The sequence below is a fragment of the Chiloscyllium plagiosum genome, chromosome 3 (assembly GCF_004010195.1).
Source record: "Chiloscyllium plagiosum isolate BGI_BamShark_2017 chromosome 3, ASM401019v2, whole genome shotgun sequence".
In the NCBI taxonomy this organism is placed as follows: domain Eukaryota; kingdom Metazoa; phylum Chordata; class Chondrichthyes; order Orectolobiformes; family Hemiscylliidae; genus Chiloscyllium; species Chiloscyllium plagiosum.
This window is the reverse complement of record NC_057712.1, coordinates 134,593,631-134,610,465: the sequence shown is the minus strand read 5'-3', so window position 1 is coordinate 134,610,465 and position 16,835 is coordinate 134,593,631. Positions and strand designations below refer to the sequence as shown.

Genomic DNA, 16,835 nt, shown 5'->3' with positions numbered 1-16,835 from the left:
CTGTAGTGGTTGGTTTATTGGGTCCAGGTCGATGTGTTTGTTGATGGAGTTTGTGGATGAATGTCATGCCTCTAGGAATTCCCTGGCTGTTCTCTGTCTGGCTTGCCCTATAATGGTAGTGTTGTCCCAGTCGAATTCATGTTGCTTGTTGTCTGCGTGTGTGGCTACTAAGGATAGCTGGTCGTGTCGTTTCGTGGCTAGTTGATGTTCATGTATGCGGATTGTTAGCTGTTTTCCTGTTTGTCCTATATAGTGTTTAGTGCAGTCCTTGCATGGTATTTTGTACACTACATTCGTCTTGCTCATGTTGGGTATCGGGTCCTTCGTTCTGGTGAGTTGTTGTCTGAGCGTGGCTGTTGGTTTGTGTGCCGTTATGAGTCCTAGGGGTCGCAGTAGTCTGGCTGTCAGTTCTGAGATGCTCCTGATGTATGGTACCTGATCTACCATCTACCATAACTAGAGGGCATAGGTTTAGGGTGAGAGGGGGAAGATATAAAAGAGACCTAAGGGCAACTTTTTCACGCAGAGGGTGGTATGTGTATGGAATGAGCTGCCAGAGGATGTGGTGGAGGCTGGTACAATTGCAACATTTCAGAGGCATTTGGATGGGTATATGAATAGGAAGGGTTTGGAGGGATATGGGCCGGGTGCTGGCAGGTGGGACTAGATTGCATTGGGATATCTGGTCGGCATGGACTGGTTGGGCTGAAGTATCTGTTTCCATGCTGTACATCTCTATGACTCTATGACTCTAGAAAAATACAAGTGAAGGAGGAGTAATCAAAAAAGAAACGGGAATATGATGACAGGCAGAGAAATGGAAGTGGACAGTGACAATGGCAAGTGTGAAGGAGTGCAAGAGAGAGCAAGAAACAGAAGTGAGTCAGCAGAGAAATGGGAGCTAAAGTCAAGTGGGTGAATCAAAATGATGATGGTCAATGACTCCAAAAAATATAAAAACACAGAATGTGTGCGAAATGGTTATACTGCTCCACCTGAAAAGTGATTTGATGAGGCACAATTGATTGTTTCAAAAGGTTCAGCTTGTTCTGGGTCATCAGTTTAAAGTAACAGGGCACTAACCAATGTACCCAGCTCACACATTCAGTCTTGTCTGTCCTCTCTGGGGAATGATCAACATTCAGTATCATATCAGTTGTTAAAAGAACTTATAGGAACTTTGGGGTTGTGTGCGGCACGGTGGCACAATGGTTAGCACTGCTGCCTCACAGTGCCAGAGACCCGGGTTCAATTCCTGCCTCGGGCGACTGTGTGGAGTTTGCACGTTCTCCCCATGTCTGCGTGGGTTTCCTCCGGCTGCCCTAGTTTCCTCCCACAGTCCAAAAATATGCAGGTTAGGTGAATTGACCATGCTAAATTGCCTGTAGTGTTCGGTGAAGGGGTAAATGTAGGCGAATGGGTCTGGGTGGGTTGCGCTTCAGTGGGTCGGTGTGGACTTGTTGGGCCGAAGGGCCTGTTTCCACACTGTAAGTAATCTAATAGAGTAAAGTAAGGAATGATATTACACCTCTACAGATAATTGGTCAGACCACATTTTGAATACTGTGGTCAGTTCTGGTACCTTAAGAAAGGAGAGTGCAAACAAGCTTTACTTGAATGACACCAGGAATGAGAGATTTTAGATGCAAGGGATGATTGAAGGAATTGGACTTAATCTGCTCTGCTCCAATGAGAATAAGAGATGATGTCATTGAGATATTCAAAATTATGAGCAGTTTTGACAGGATAAGGAAGAATAATCTGTTTCCACTAGTTGGTATGTCAGTAACAAGGGCCCACAATTTCAAGACTGTCAGTAAGAGAGCTCAGAGTGAAATGAGGAGAAACGTAACTCAGAGAGTTGTTAGGATTTGGAAAGTGCTGCCAGGGAGAGTGGTGGAGGGGCATTCCATACAAGGTTTCAAAAGAGAGCTGCATATGTATTAAAGTGATAACTTTAGAGGGTTACAGGAATAGGTTGGAGAGTGGGTCACTCTTTTGGGAGCAGGTACAGGATCAGTGGGTCGAATAGTCTCATTCCATACTGTAAAACTCTCCGATTCTATATCGGCCTCTACACAATCTAGGTAGCCTCAGGTTATTTAACATTCACACACTTTGTTTGAAGAAAGCCCAATGGCAGTTTAAGTGGGTCATTATTCCCTGAGCTCTGCTTTGAAGAGCTGCAGAAATGCCACAAAAGGCCAATGTTGTCAGTCTCTCTCCTTCAACCTCTGGGTCAACATTAAACTCTACTTTAATCCCCAAGCCTTTGATGTTTCCTCTCAGACATTTTAGTGCCTTTTATTGTAAACCTGCCAGGATTAGTGTGTTTATTCCTTATCAAAGCCACTTTTCAAAAGCTTCAGCATCTTTCTTTTCCTCACTTGATGAATTCCAGGATTGATGTCAGCTCTTGTCCTGAAAATAAAACTCTACCATTTCTGCTTGACTTACACCAAGGATTATTTCTTCATCGTGTGTTTTTTGTCTAATACCACTCTCCTGCTCTGAGGCTACAACAGACACAAGTTACAATTTGACTGGTGCAAGATTAGAATTTGTTGAACTATTAGTTGAAAGGCCCGGGAGTCAATTTGTGTTAAAAGGCAGCCTCAGTCAACTAGAAATATAATTTCTGATACTTAGTTTACTGGCAATTAATCTTTTAGTTCTGTGTTACACCTCACTGGGATAGTGTACTGGAAATCAAACCCCTGCTCTTTCTGGAGTCAAATAAAAGCTAAATATCTTCAAAAATTGGCTCAGTGGTTAGCACTGCTGCCTCACAGTGCCAGGGACCTGGGTTCAATTCCCACCTCGGGCAACTGTCTATGTGGAGTTTGCACGTTCTGCCCGTGTCTGCGTGGGTTTCCTCCGGGTGCTCCGGTTTCCTCCCACAGTCCAAAGATGTGCAGGTTAGGTGAATTGGCCATGCTAAATTGCCTGTAGTGTTAGGTGCATTAGTCAGAGGGAAATGGGTCTGAATGGGTTACTCTTCGAAGAGTCAGTGTGGACAGGTTGGGCTGAAGGGCCTGTTTCCACACTGTAGGGAATCTAATCTAATGATTGAAAAAAATAAACAATTCATAGCTGTCAACATATAACTCTACTGTACCCATTAAACTCTATGTTACTATTTAACTATATTCATTAAAACTAACCTCAACTTATGAAGGGGAATAAATTGACTGTCTGCAGTCTTGAGATTTTTTTCACTGCAGAACAAAAACAGCCTCTTCCCTTCCGGAATCCAATGCCTTCCGCCCCGAACATTCCTGATAGTCAATCATAAAATTGCTGGCAAGCAGGTGAGCTCAGTCATCGATGACTGGTCACTATTTGTGATGTGGAGGTGCCGTTATTGGACTGGGGTGGACAAAGTTAAAAATCACACAACACCAGGTTACAGTCCAACAGGTTTATTTGGAAGCACTAGCTTTCAGAGTGCTGCCCCTTCATCAGGTGGTTGTTGTATCACTGTAATCATTTGCTATGAATTCTGTGTCTTATGGTCCTGCTACACAACTATCTGATGAAGAAACAGTGCTTCCAAATAAACCTGTTGCATTATATCATGGTATTGTGTGATTTTTAACTTTGGTCACTATTTCACCATCCAATTAGCTACTTGTTGCTGGCCAAATCTCCATTCATACACAGTCCTTTGGCTTCTGTTTGTATGCAGTAAGATTTCCCCCACTGCCTGAATGACAAATGTATATATAAAACTTTCACCAAGTGTCAGGTAACGTGTTTTCAAACAATACAGCAATCCTTCAGCAATCCTTGGTTTTTACACCACTCATTTTTCCATTTCAGTCCATAGTCAGCAACACTGAAAAATAAACACCTCTGTAGCAAAGAACCTAAAAAGAATGAATGTACAATACGAGGAGGGAACAAGCTCTTCAGATTGTCAATCAAATTGGTTCATGTGAACCTAGAACTGGAGAATGATGACCCCAAGAAAGAGGCCATTCTATCCATTGAGTAGTGTTGATTGTTTGTAAGAGCTTTCCTCTTAGTCTCACTTTCCATAACCTTTTTGTTACCTTTTTAAGTGCCTATTAATTTCCCTTTTGGAAGCTTGACTGGATGTGTGTTCCTTCCAGGAAATGTATTAAGTATTAAAGGGTTCAGAAAAGATTTACAAGGATGTTGCCAAGGTTGGAGAGTTTGAGCTGTAGGGAGAAGCTGAATAGGGTGGGCCTGTTTTCCCTGGAGTGTCGGAGGCTGAGGGGTGACCTTATAGAGGTTTATAAAAGCATGAGGAGAATTGATCGGGTGAATAGCCAAGGTCTTTTCACCAGGATAGGGGAGTCCAAAGCTAGAAGGCATAGGTTTAAGATGAGAGGAAAAAGATTTAAAAGGGACATGAGAGGCAACTTTTTCACGCAGAGGATTGTGTGTGTAAGGAATGAGCTGCCAGAGGAAGTGTTGAAGACAAAACAACTGCAGATGCTGGAATCCAAAGTAGACAAGCAGGAGGCTGGAAGAACACGGTGAACCAGGCAGCATCAGGAAGTGGAGAAGTTGATGTTTCGGATGTAACCCTTCTTCAGGACTGGGGGTGGGTGTGAGGGGAGCTGCAGGTAAAGGGGGTGGTGGGGGCAGTGGAGGAGGCCAAGGATGTTGGAAAGGGAATGGGAATGGGATTTAAAATAGGCGGTGACTGAGAGGTCCGGTTGGTCCCTGTGGGCCCAGCTCAGATGCTCGGGTAAACCATTCCCTACGTTTATGTCGGTCTCCCCGATATAGAGAAGGCCACACTATGTTCTTGATTCCAACTTCAAAATGAACAACTTCACATTTTTCCACATTATACTCCATTTTCCAACTTCTTCCCCACCCACTTAACATATCAACACCTCTCTAAGATCTTTGTAACCCTCCCACTTGTCTAACCACCTCTTTGTCTGTCGTCTGCAAATTTGGCTAGAGTATGTTGGCTTCCTTCCTCCAAGTCATTATTACATACTGTAAACAGTTGTGGCCCTAGCACTGATCCCTATAGAACCCCAATGGTCACAGGTCACCAACCTGAAAAAGAACCCCTTACTATCATTTGTTGTTTCCTGTCCAGTTCTTTATCCATGTCAATATACTACCTCCTACCCTTCAATGTTTTCAGAAATCTCATCCTTCACAATGGATTCCAGGATCTCACCCACGACTGAGGTTAGGGTAATCGGTCTGTAATTTTCCGTCTTTCAGTGAGATCACCTTTTCTAAGAGCATGGGCTCTTACATTATGACTTAACCTTTTTGTGAGGGACCTTGTCAAACAGCTTCTTGAAGTCCAACACAACATTAGTTTCTCTCTGTCCACTCTGATTTAAAAAGTAATAAATTTGTCCAAAATGATTCCCTTTCATGAAACCGTGCTGACTCTGCTTGATTAGATTATGATTTTCCAAATGTTTTGCTGTTACCTCCTTCAGAGCTGGGCTGAGAGGTGGCAAATGGAGTTCAATGTGTAAAAGTGTGAGGTGATTCACTTTGGAAGGAGTAACAGGAATACAGAGTACTGGGCTAATGGTAAGATTCTTGGGAGTGTAGATGAGCAGAGAGATCTTGGTGTCCATGTACATAAAAAGGCATGTGATGTGTTAGCTTTTATGGGTAGAGGGATTGAGTTTCGAAACCAAAGATCATGCTGTACATGTCTATGACTCTATGAGTCTGTGATCCCTGTTTATGGCACTCTGTGATGTATTCTCCATGGGAATCAGGACATTGATCTTTGCACCAACTGTGCTCCCATCTCTCACGTGTCGACAACAAGATGGGTTCAGTCAGTCTCTGGAGGCTGCCTCCGAACTGACTGTCTCCGCACTTGCTGTGCTATTAAGTTCAGTGGGAGGGTTCCCTCTGCAACTCAGATGCTGACTAATCTCCCTGCATTTCCTCTTCCTAATGTCAGGTTTGTATTTGTTTTCATTCCTTTAGATACGAAGGACGAGTTGAACTCCCGGACAACCTGAAATCCTTATTCCGCCCAGTGGCAATGATGGTGCCTGATTACGAGCTAATTGCAGAAATCATGCTGTTTTCTGAGGGCTTTAAATCAGCCAAGTCCCTCTCAGGAAAGATTGTTAATGTATATCAGCTGGCCAGCAAGCAGTTATCCCAACAGGTAGGAACCAATCTTCACTTCTACCTGCTGAGAGGAACCTCGCAAAGATTATTGAAGTAGCAATTGGACTTGATCTGGACCCTAAAAAGGCATTTGTAATAGTGAAATTGAGGAACTGACAATGTATACACACTTGATTACAGCTATTATTGCACAGCAATTAGATTAAAAGATCTAGAAGATTTACACACTTCACTGTGTCTGAAAGCTGCACACACTCGACATGGCTGCTGGGGAAAAATAAGCACTCCAGCCGTTAGGCAGTAGTGTGGGGGAGAAAAAAGAGGAAAACAAAGAAAAGAAAAAACAAAAAAAAGAAAACAAATACATGAGTGTCAAAGGCTCTGTTCACTCAGAGAGTTGACGCTGAGGGAGCTAGATCAGTTTCAATGACTCTCCACTTGAAAAAGGAAAAGCTCTAGAATTCGGTCAATGACACCAACCATCAGTTTATTGAAGGAGATGTTTGCAGCTCAGTCATTGAAACTCATTGAAACAGACAGAATGACCAAGTGGTCTCAGAACCATCCTAGTTGCAATTGCTGAAGAAGCCTGACCTTGTTGGACTCAGCCAGGTGCAGATTTTTGTTCCCTGGGAATGTCCCACTGCTCATCGCTGTTCAGTCACTCCTGCCTGATGTCTGCACCCATCACACGAGGGTATGATCCGACTTTCAAAGTGTAATAGCCATCTGAGACTCAGTGAGTAGCTTACACTGTAAACAGATCATCAGGAGGATTTGGAAACATAGGAAATAGGGGCAGAAGGAACCCATTCTACATGATCAGGGTCAGGAAGGAGAGAGATCCCATCCAGATTGAGAAACAGCCCGAGTGAGTACATATGCTCGAGGAATTTGAAGCAATGTGGGAAACATAGCAGAAATTCACCCCAAGGAAGAAGAAATATATTAAGGGGTGGATGAGGCAACCATGGCCAACAGGGGAAGTCAGGGACAGCATAAAAGTGGGAGAAAAAAACATTCAATCTGGTGAAGAATGGTGGGAAGCCAGAAGATTGGGAAGTCTTAAAAAACAGTAGCAGACAACTGAAAAAATAATCAGCAGGGAGAAGATGAAATTGGAGAGTAAACTAGCTAGTAGTATAAAAGGAGATTGCAAGAGATTTTTTAGATAGGCAAGAGAGAATCAACCTTTGATTGCTGGAAAATGAGTCTGGAGAAGTAGTAATGGGGAATAAAGAAATAGCAGAGGAACTGAATCGGTATTTTGCATCGGTTTTCACAGTGGAAGACACCAGCAACAGTTGAAGATGCCCTCCAATGCATCTCATCCACATGCCGCCCCTCCTCCCTCAAACCCCACCCCTCCAATCGTAACAAGGACAGAACCCCCCTGGTCCTCACCTTCCACTCTCCCAACCTTCGCATAAACCGCATCATCCACCGACATTTCCGCCACCTCCAAATGGACCTCACCACCAGAGATATATTTCCCTCCCCACCTCTTTCCATGACTACCTGGTCAGGTCCATGCCCCCCATCAACCCATCCTCCCCTCCTGGCACCTTCCCCTGCCACCGCAGGAATTGCAAAACCTGTGCCCACACCTCCTCCCTCACCTCCATCCAAGGCCCCTAAGGAGCCTTCCACATCCATCAAAGTTTCACCTGCACATCCACCAATATCATTTATTGTATCTGTTGCTCCCGATGCTGTCTCCTCTACATCGGGGAGACTGGATACCTTATCGCAGAGCGCTTTAGGGAACATCTCCAGGACACCCGCACCAATCAACCCCATCGCCCTGTGGCCCAACATTTCAACTCCTCCTCCCACTCTGCCGAGGGCATGGAGGTCCTGGGCCTCCTCCACCACCGCTCCCTCACCATCCGACGCCTGGAGGAAGAATGCCTCATCTTCCGCCTCGGAACACTTCAACCCCAGGGCATTAATGTGGACTTCACCAGTTTCCTCATTTCCCCTCCCCCCACTGTACCCCAGTTCCTATCTTCCAGCTCAGCATCATCCTCATGGCCTGTCCCACCTGCCAATCTCTCTTCCCACCTATCCGCTCCACCCTCCTCCCACCTCCCATTTATCTCTCCACCCCGGAGGCTCCCTGCCTCCATTCCTGATGAAGGGCTTTTGCCTGAAACGCGATTTTCCTGTTCCTCGGATGCTGCCTGAACTGCTGTGCTTTTCCAGCACCCCTCTAATCTAGACTCTGATCTCCAGCATCTGCAGTCCTCACTTTTGCCTAGAAGTTCAAGGCAGTTCAGGGGACAGAGTTGAGTGGCCATCACAAAGAAGAAAGTGCTAGGGAAGCTGAAAGGTCTGAAGGCAGATAAATCACAGAGACCATTTGGACTACATTTCAATGTTCTGAAGGAGTTAGTTGAGGAGTTTGTGGAGGCATTGGTGGTGGTCTTTCATGCATCACTGGAATTAGGGAGATTCATAGATTTGTAGATTCATACAATACAGAAAGGCCCTTCAGCCCATCAGGTCTGCACTGACATAATTACCACTAAAAACACAAGAATAGGGAGAAATTGGATGGATATGGGCAGACAGGTGGGAGTAGTTTAGTTTGGGAACATGGGTGAGTCAGACTGAAGGATGCGTTTCTGTGCTGTATGACTCTATGACTGTATGCTCAAATCTTCTTGCAATGAAGGCCAACATACCATTTAACTTCCTCACAGCATGCTGGACCTGTATGCTTGCTTTCAACACCCACTGTACAAACTCATGCAGGTCCTTTTGTACATCAATCTTTCCAAAACTATCATCATTTCATTGATACACTGCCATTCAGTTACTTGAATGCAGCTGGCCTTCTGTCTTTCAGGTACAGGTTATTGTCATCACATTTGAATCACAAGGGAGGGAGGACTAGGGTGAGGAAGAAACTCTATTCAGCGATTGTGTACTCAATTTACTTGTCAGTGATTCTGTGTTGAATCACAACATTTTAGATATTTGCCTTTTGACACTGAGTGATTCACCAGCAGTAAGTGAGACATATAAATATGTGAACCTCCTTTCCAAATGCACCCTGTGCACCACACCTCAGTGTCAATTAAGTTAACCCTTACTCTTTCAAACTTCAGTGGTTACAAGCATAGTCTGTCCGATATTTTATCGTAAGATGGCCTGTCTGTTCAGGTATTAGTTTAGTAAACCCAGCCAGTGATGCTTAAATGTGACTGGAATATTTTTAAAATGCAGTTGGGAAACAACGTAGGTTAATTTATTATGTTAAAAGTGCTATCGATTTATGGTTGTCTGATGTTTCTCTCTCTGAACCCATCCTCTTTTCCTGTCTCAACAGGACCACTATGACTTTGGACTGAGGTCCATAAAGTCTGTGTTAGTGATGGCAGGACAGAGGAAGCGAGCCGCTGAGATTCAGTAAGTGCACCTACGCAGTTAGTGTCTCCCTAACAGATACCAAGCTTTGACAACCCAGCTTTTACCACAGTGAGTGGACGGGAGATCCCCATTTCAGGTAGAATCTTGATGTTGAAGCTCCCTGTTATTTTGAGCCTATGCCTCTTAGTTCCAGTTTCACCTACCAGTGAAAACAACCTCTCTGATTCTACCAGATCCCAATAGGAGCATATCTCCCCAGCCAGGGGCAAAGACTCAGAAGGTAGCCAGGATTCAGACAAGTGGCAGTCTTTATTCAAGCAATGACCAGTCCATGTAGGGAGAGGGACAAAGATTCCCCCCTGAATCTGGCCTCAGCTTGAGAACCCTGTCATTCTCTTAATCTTTGGTTCGGATTGGAAGAGAGATCAATGATACATTCTAATTTTTAAGGTGATAAAAAGCACTTCTTTACATTTTGTGTCATAATAATCCTACAATGTGGTCAGTGTGACTTCCCCTTATTATATACATCCAATCTTGTGAATCACCTAATCAATGATGGGCAGTGCTATGGATAGCCCCAGGTTCCCAAGATCTCATGGTGTTTAACAAGCTTTGGGATCTTTCTATACGTCCTATTAGTTCACATTCCAAAGTTACTGGTTATACTCCTTCAGACCTGTCCCAGACTTGCTTGTCTCTAAGGACTGCTTGAATTCTGTTATTCATTGTTTTCCATATCTTATCTCGATCAAATTCTGTTAGTCCTCTTATATTTTCCACTGCCCCAATTGTATATACATTGAAAAATACAAAAGACAGTTGGTTCTAACTAACTGGTATAAGATTTGGAATTTTAATTTCTATGTAAAGTTATTTATATGTAGAGTCACCCAGCTACACATTTTAACTAATGAGTTGTAAACAATCTATTTTGTGTCTGGCATCTTTTTAGTGATAAGGAAAGTGTTTCCTGAGACTAATTTTCTTTTCACATCTATGTTTGAATGTTTTCCCCTTGTATTCCTATTGTATTTTGGCTATAGTTGTGCATTTATAATTACGATGAAATCTATTTCCGCGATTATCTGAAGAATTTTTAACTAGAAACTATTTCTAATATTGTGAATAACTTCAAAGAAACAACTGATTACTACAAAATAACTTCAGCTGTTGTTTTCACAGCTGTACGATGTGTAAGGCTGACTGTCTTATGGACTGTGATTTACACCCCTTGTTCCAACTGCTGCTGTTCACCTAATGGGACAGCATCTTTTCATTAATGAGGCTGGAAGCAATCACTTTTCATAGTTCAATGAACTTGGTCTATCCTTAGACATCATCTTTCTGAACTGTCTCTGATGGCTGTCTGTGGGGGGCCTCCCATTCACCTTGGAGTAGCCCCTGTTCAAAGTATCTTTATGTTACACTTAAATGCTGGAGCAGGTGTTTAATTCTGCTTACCCCTTGTTGGCCATTTTGTATCTTTCAAATATGGGCAACCCTTACAATCCCCCCTCATTCTTCTATATTCCAATGCATATAATCCCAATGTACTCAATCTCTCCTTAAAAGCCAACCCTCCCAACTCCAGAATAAACCTAATGAACCTCCTCTGCACCCCCTCCAGTGCCAGTATATCCTTTCTCAAGAAGACCAAAACAGCACACAGTACTCCAGCACCAGATACAGGTGCAACATAACCTCCCTGCTTTTAAACTCCATCCCTTTAGCAATGAAAGACAAAATTCCATTTGCTGACGTAATTACCTGCTGCACCTGCAAGCCAACGTTTTGTGGTTCATGCACAAGGACACCCAGGTCCCTCTACATGGCAGCAAACTGCAATTGTTCACCATTTAAATAATAGTACGTTTTGCTGTTATTCCTACCAAATAAATGAGCTCACATTTATCAACATTGTGCTCCATCTACTGACTCTTGCCCACTCCCTTAACCTCTCTATATCCCTCTGCAGACTTTCAGTGTCCTCTGCACACTTTGCTTTCCCACTCATTTTATTGTATGTCTGGTTCATTGAAGCCAATTCTTGCAAAGCTAGGCCATTCTTCCCCATGTGCCTGTGCCAGCCCTTTCCTGCTCATTCTCCTTCACCTTCAAGACTTATCCAGTTCTATTTCAAAGTGATGAGTGAATCTGCTTCTATTAGGTTAAATGATTTATGATAAATGAAAGTAGTTATTGTTGTGACAGCTGAATAACATCCTGTGGATGGTGACCTGGGATCACTGCCTGATCCTGCTGGCTGTTGATTGTATGGAATCTCAGATCTGAAGTGAAGCCTGTTATTGTGTATTGGTGAACGATGGTAACTATCTAGCAGTACCTTCAGCAGCAGGAATGGGGATTGGGTGGAGCACTAGTTAGTGGGAGTGCTGCCGGCCAAAGAGACATCACAGTTATTATCTAATCCATGAGATGCAGTCAACAGATCTCAGCTAGGGAGTGCAAGTTACACAGCTAAATATAGCAACCCCAACTAAAGAGATTGATCTATCAGCACACCATGGTTCTGAAAGCTGGCGTGATGAGAGTTTGATGAATTATATTAATGAACACTGTCTGGTAAACATGCTCTTTATTATCCTTAGTATCTGAAGCAGTGTTATGGTGATTGTAACATTTTTGCTTTTAAGTATTCTGAGAACTCTGTTCCAGTTCCTGAGACACAGCATCAGCTGAAATACTGCGTACCACATCTCCTTGACTGACATTTAACAAGAACACACACAGTCCAACCATGAAAAGTGAAAAACATCTGGCAACTTAATAATCCACAACCCCCTCTGCCCATTTCGCGATATTTTTTCCATTAACTGAGGATCATTTTGTTTGGTATCTTTCTCCCTCTTTCACATTATCTCCTGTAACTTTAATCACTCTGTTCAAAAGTTCACGTGGTACTTACCTCATCCAGTCTGTAGCTCTAAACTTCATGTGAGACTGTGCTTGAAAGAAACTGTAACCATACTGCTGTACTGTACACAGCTAATAAGATAGACTGACCTTACTGTCATACTGTACACAGCAAACACTATAGGCTGACCATACTGTTATACTGTACACAGCAAACACTGTGCACTGATATTAGAGTCATAGAGTCACAGAGGTATACAGCACGGAAACAGTCCCTTCGGTCCAACTCATTCATGCTGACCAGATATTCTAAATTAATCTAGTCCCATTTGCCAGCACCTGGCCCATATCCCTCTAAACCATTCCATTTCATAGACCCATCCAGATGCCTATAAATGTTGTAATTGTACCAGCCTCCACCACTTCCTGTGGCAGCTCATTCCATACACATACCAACCTCTGCACGAAAAAGTTGCCCCTTAGGTCCCTGTTAAATCTTTCCCCTCTCACCCTAAACCTATGCCCTCTAGTTCTGGACTCCCTGACCCCAAGGAAAAGACCATGTCTATTTATCCTATCCATGCCCCTCATAATTTTATAAACCTCTATAGGTCACCCCTCAGCCTCTGACCCTCCAGGAAAACAGCCCCAGCCTGTTCAGCCTCTCCCTGTAGCTCAAATCATCCAACCTTGGCAACGTCCTTGTCGATCTTTTCTGAACCTTTTCAGGTTTTACAATGTCCTTCCTATAGCCTAACCAATGTCCTGTACAGCTGCAACATGACTACAATGACTCCCAACTCCGACACTCAATACTCTGACCAATAAAGGAAAGCATACCAAACGCCTTCTTCACTGTCCTATCTACCTGCGACACCACTTTCAAGGAGCTATGAACCTGCACTCCAAGGTCTCTTTGTTCTGCGACAATCCCCAGGACCTGATCATTAAGTGTATAGGTCCTGCTAAGATTTGCTTTCCCAAAATGCAGCACCTTACATTTATCTGAATTAAACTCCATCTGCCACTCCTCGTCCCATTAGCCCATCTGATCAATATCCCATTGTACTCTAGGTAACCCTCTTCGCTGTCCACTACATCTCCAATTTTGGTGTCATCCGCAAACTTACTAATTATACCGCCCACATTCACAACCAAATCATTTATATAAATGACAAAAAACAGTGGACCCAGCACCGACCCTTGTGGCATACCACTGGTCACAGGCCTCCAGTCTGAAAACAACCCTCCACCACCACCCCCTGTCTTCCAACTTTGAGCCAGTTCTGTATCCAAGTGGCTAGCTCTCCCTGTATTCCATGAGATCTAACCTAGCTAACCAATCCATCGTGAGGAACCTTGTTGAATGCTTTACTGAAGTCCTTATAGATCATGTCCACTGCTCTGCCCTCAGCAATCCTCTTTGTTACTCCTTCAAAAAACTCAATCAAGTTTGTGAGGCATGATTTCCCACGCACAAAGCCATGCTGACTGTCCTAATCAGTCCTTGCCTTTCCATATACTTGTAAATCCTGTCCCTTAAGATTCCCTCCAACAACCTTCCCACCACTGATGTCAGGCTCACCTATAGTTCCCTGGCTTTTCCTTATCACCTTTCTTAAAAAGTTGCACCACGTTAGCCAACTTCCAGCCTTCTGGCACCTCACCTGTGATTATCGATGATACAACTATCTCAGCAAGGGGGCCCCAGCAATCACTTCCCTAGCTCCCCACAGAGTTCTAGGGTACATCCGATCAGGTTGCAGGGATTTATCCATCTTTGTGCATTTTAAGTATTATTGTGAGACTGTACTGTACACTGGTATTATTGTGAGACTGTATACTGACCTTGGACAATTTTCAAGTTTGCAGATGACACTAAACTTGGGAGGATTGTAAACTGGGAGGAGACAGTGTGGGGCTCCAAAACGATATTAACAAGTTGGTGGAGTATGCAGATGATTAGCAGATGTGGGTCAATGTAAAGAAGTGTGAGTTGATGTACTTTGACCAGAAGGACATTGAGAGACAATATAAAATAGAGGTGCAATTCTAAAGTGGGTGCATGAGCAAAGAGACCTGGGTATATATATATATGCACAGATCTTTAAGGGTGGTAGGACAGATAGAGAGAACAATAAATAAAGCGCAGAGTTTTATTAACAGGGGTACAGAGTCAAGAGCAAGGAGGGGGATGTTGAACTTGTACAAGCCACTTGTTAGACCTTAGCTGGAGTATTGTGTACAAGTGTGGGTGCCACATCATAAGAAAGATGTGAAAGCATTTGCGAGTGGACAGAAGCGAATTACAACAATGGTTCCTGGAATGGAGAAATGTCAGCTATGAGGATAAATTACAGACATTGGGAGAGAAGAAGGCTGAGAGATCTGCTTTGAGGTTTTCAAAATCATGAGTGAGCTGGACAGAGAATGGAGGGTGAAGCTATTTCCCCTTGTAAAAGTAACAAGAATGAGATGGCATAGATTTAACGTGATGTGCAAATGAAACAACAGTAATGTGAGGAAAATCTGTTTCACATTAGGGTATGGAATGCTTTGCCTGGGAGTGTGGAGGCAGGTTCAACTGAGGCATTCAAGAGAGCATTGGATGCTGACTTTGATAGAAATGGTGTACAGGGTTATGGGGAAAAGGCAGGGATTGTATCATGTAAAAGAACAGGAAATTGATATGGCCTCCTGAAACACCACAATCATTTTGTTTATCTGTGAAACTGAAGCCAGCATGCACTGTCACCTGACTTTACTGTTGGATTGTACTCAGCAAATACAGTACCCTGTCCTTTCTGAGATTGTACCCAGCTAATACTGTACCCTGACCTGACTGTTGGACTGTGGCCAATAAATACTATCCATGGCCTTACCATGAGATTGTGAATACTAAATACAGTCCACTGATATTCCTGTGAGACTGCACCCAGTACATACAGCACACTGATCCTGCGATGACACTCTATCCTGCCTTTACTGAACATTGTCCTTATTTTAAGTCAGTAGATACTCAGTCAATACTGAAAACTTTACTGCCTATGGGACACCGCAGGGCAGGATTCACTGATCTTCCAGTAGCACTATTCCCTACTGATATTATGTTGTGACCCTCTTTCAAGACTTAACTAACTGGGGACATGGGACCGTACATGATTGATTCTGTGCCTTAACCTTTCTGTGCACCCACAACTACTGCAACTGTAATCTTTCTGTCTATCTGTATCCAAACCATGGCATTTCTGTGTGTAGAATCCACAGTATTGAAGGGGTTAATATGATACTGAGGTAATTATACATATTTCTGTTTCTTGTAGGTCCTGTGAAAATCATCTCATTGTCACTTTCAGGGCTGTAATCACAGTAACACAGCTTCAATCTTCAGATTAACTTCATTTCTAACACCATGTGTAAAAATACTTCCTTTGTAGAAATCCTGAGATGCCCATGAGCCAGGTTGATGAATCACACATTCTCATCCACGCTCTGAAGGATGCGAATCTCCCCAAGTTCCTGGCTGAAGATGTCCCCTTGTTTGAAAGCATTCTAGATGATCTCTTCCCAGGACTGACTTCACCCAAAGAAGAAACTCTCTCACTGCAGGTAACGTAGGACCAGTAACCCCATCAGTCCCGGGCTTTGCTTCAATCACACTGCCTGAAATTTCCACTTCACACACTTTAGAACCACAAAACCGCAGTATTGTTACTTGGCTTCAGTGTTCCTTCACCTGTCCTGAAGTAATTGACTCCCACTGGGGTTTGGGAACATTCAAATTGTTTAGGCAAATAGTCACTTGCATGTAGAGGGAAAGTGCTGGAAAATCTCAGCAGGTCTGGCAGCATCTGTAAGGAGAGAAAAGATTCCAACATCCGCAGTAATTTGCTTTTAGTCACTTGCATGTATTAGGATTGTGATGTTGGTGCATTCTGTGTCTCTGGATCTCTGCTGTCCTCCTCTCTCATTTCCTGCTAGATCTGAACCCATTCTGATGAAAGGTCACCCGGACCTGCACTGTTACTGCTGTATTTCATCACAGATGCTTCCTCAGCTGCTGAGATTTTCCAGGTTTTATATTGACGTGGAAATATATCACCATTCCTCCACTGGGTCAAAATCCTGAAATCCCCTACTGAAGGCCATTGTGGGTCTACTTACAGCCCATGGATTGTAGTGGTTCCAGGAGGAAACTCACCCGCACCTTCTTAAGGGGCAAGTAGGGATTGGCAATAAATGCTAGTTTTACCGACAATGTTCATGTACCGTGATGTGTGAAATAGAAATCTCCATATCTCACCTCCACTCCATTCACCGTTTCTAATTTCCTGCATTCACTCACTTCCCTCCCCTCCTGCCACTGAATTCACCCTCTATCACCTCCAGTTCACTTTCCTCCTCTCCTTTTCCACTTTCTCTCCCTTCATCTCTAAATCTCTCCCTCCCCTCTCCTCCCCTCTATTCCTTTTCTCACCATT

General features: G+C 43.5%; 1 protein-coding gene across 1 annotated transcript in view; it reads left to right on the top strand.

Annotated features, from left to right (window-relative positions):
• LOC122540190 (dynein axonemal heavy chain 6-like) overlaps positions 1–16,835 on the top strand; it is a 472,579-nt gene that overhangs the window by 275,085 nt on the left and 180,659 nt on the right. Inside the window, exons 31-33 of the mRNA XM_043675544.1 lie at positions 5,953–6,139; positions 9,437–9,516; positions 15,792–15,963. Of these exons, the coding sequence (XP_043531479.1) occupies positions 5,953–6,139; positions 9,437–9,516; positions 15,792–15,963 (439 nt within the window). The remainder of the gene's footprint in view (positions 1–5,952; positions 6,140–9,436; positions 9,517–15,791; positions 15,964–16,835) is intronic.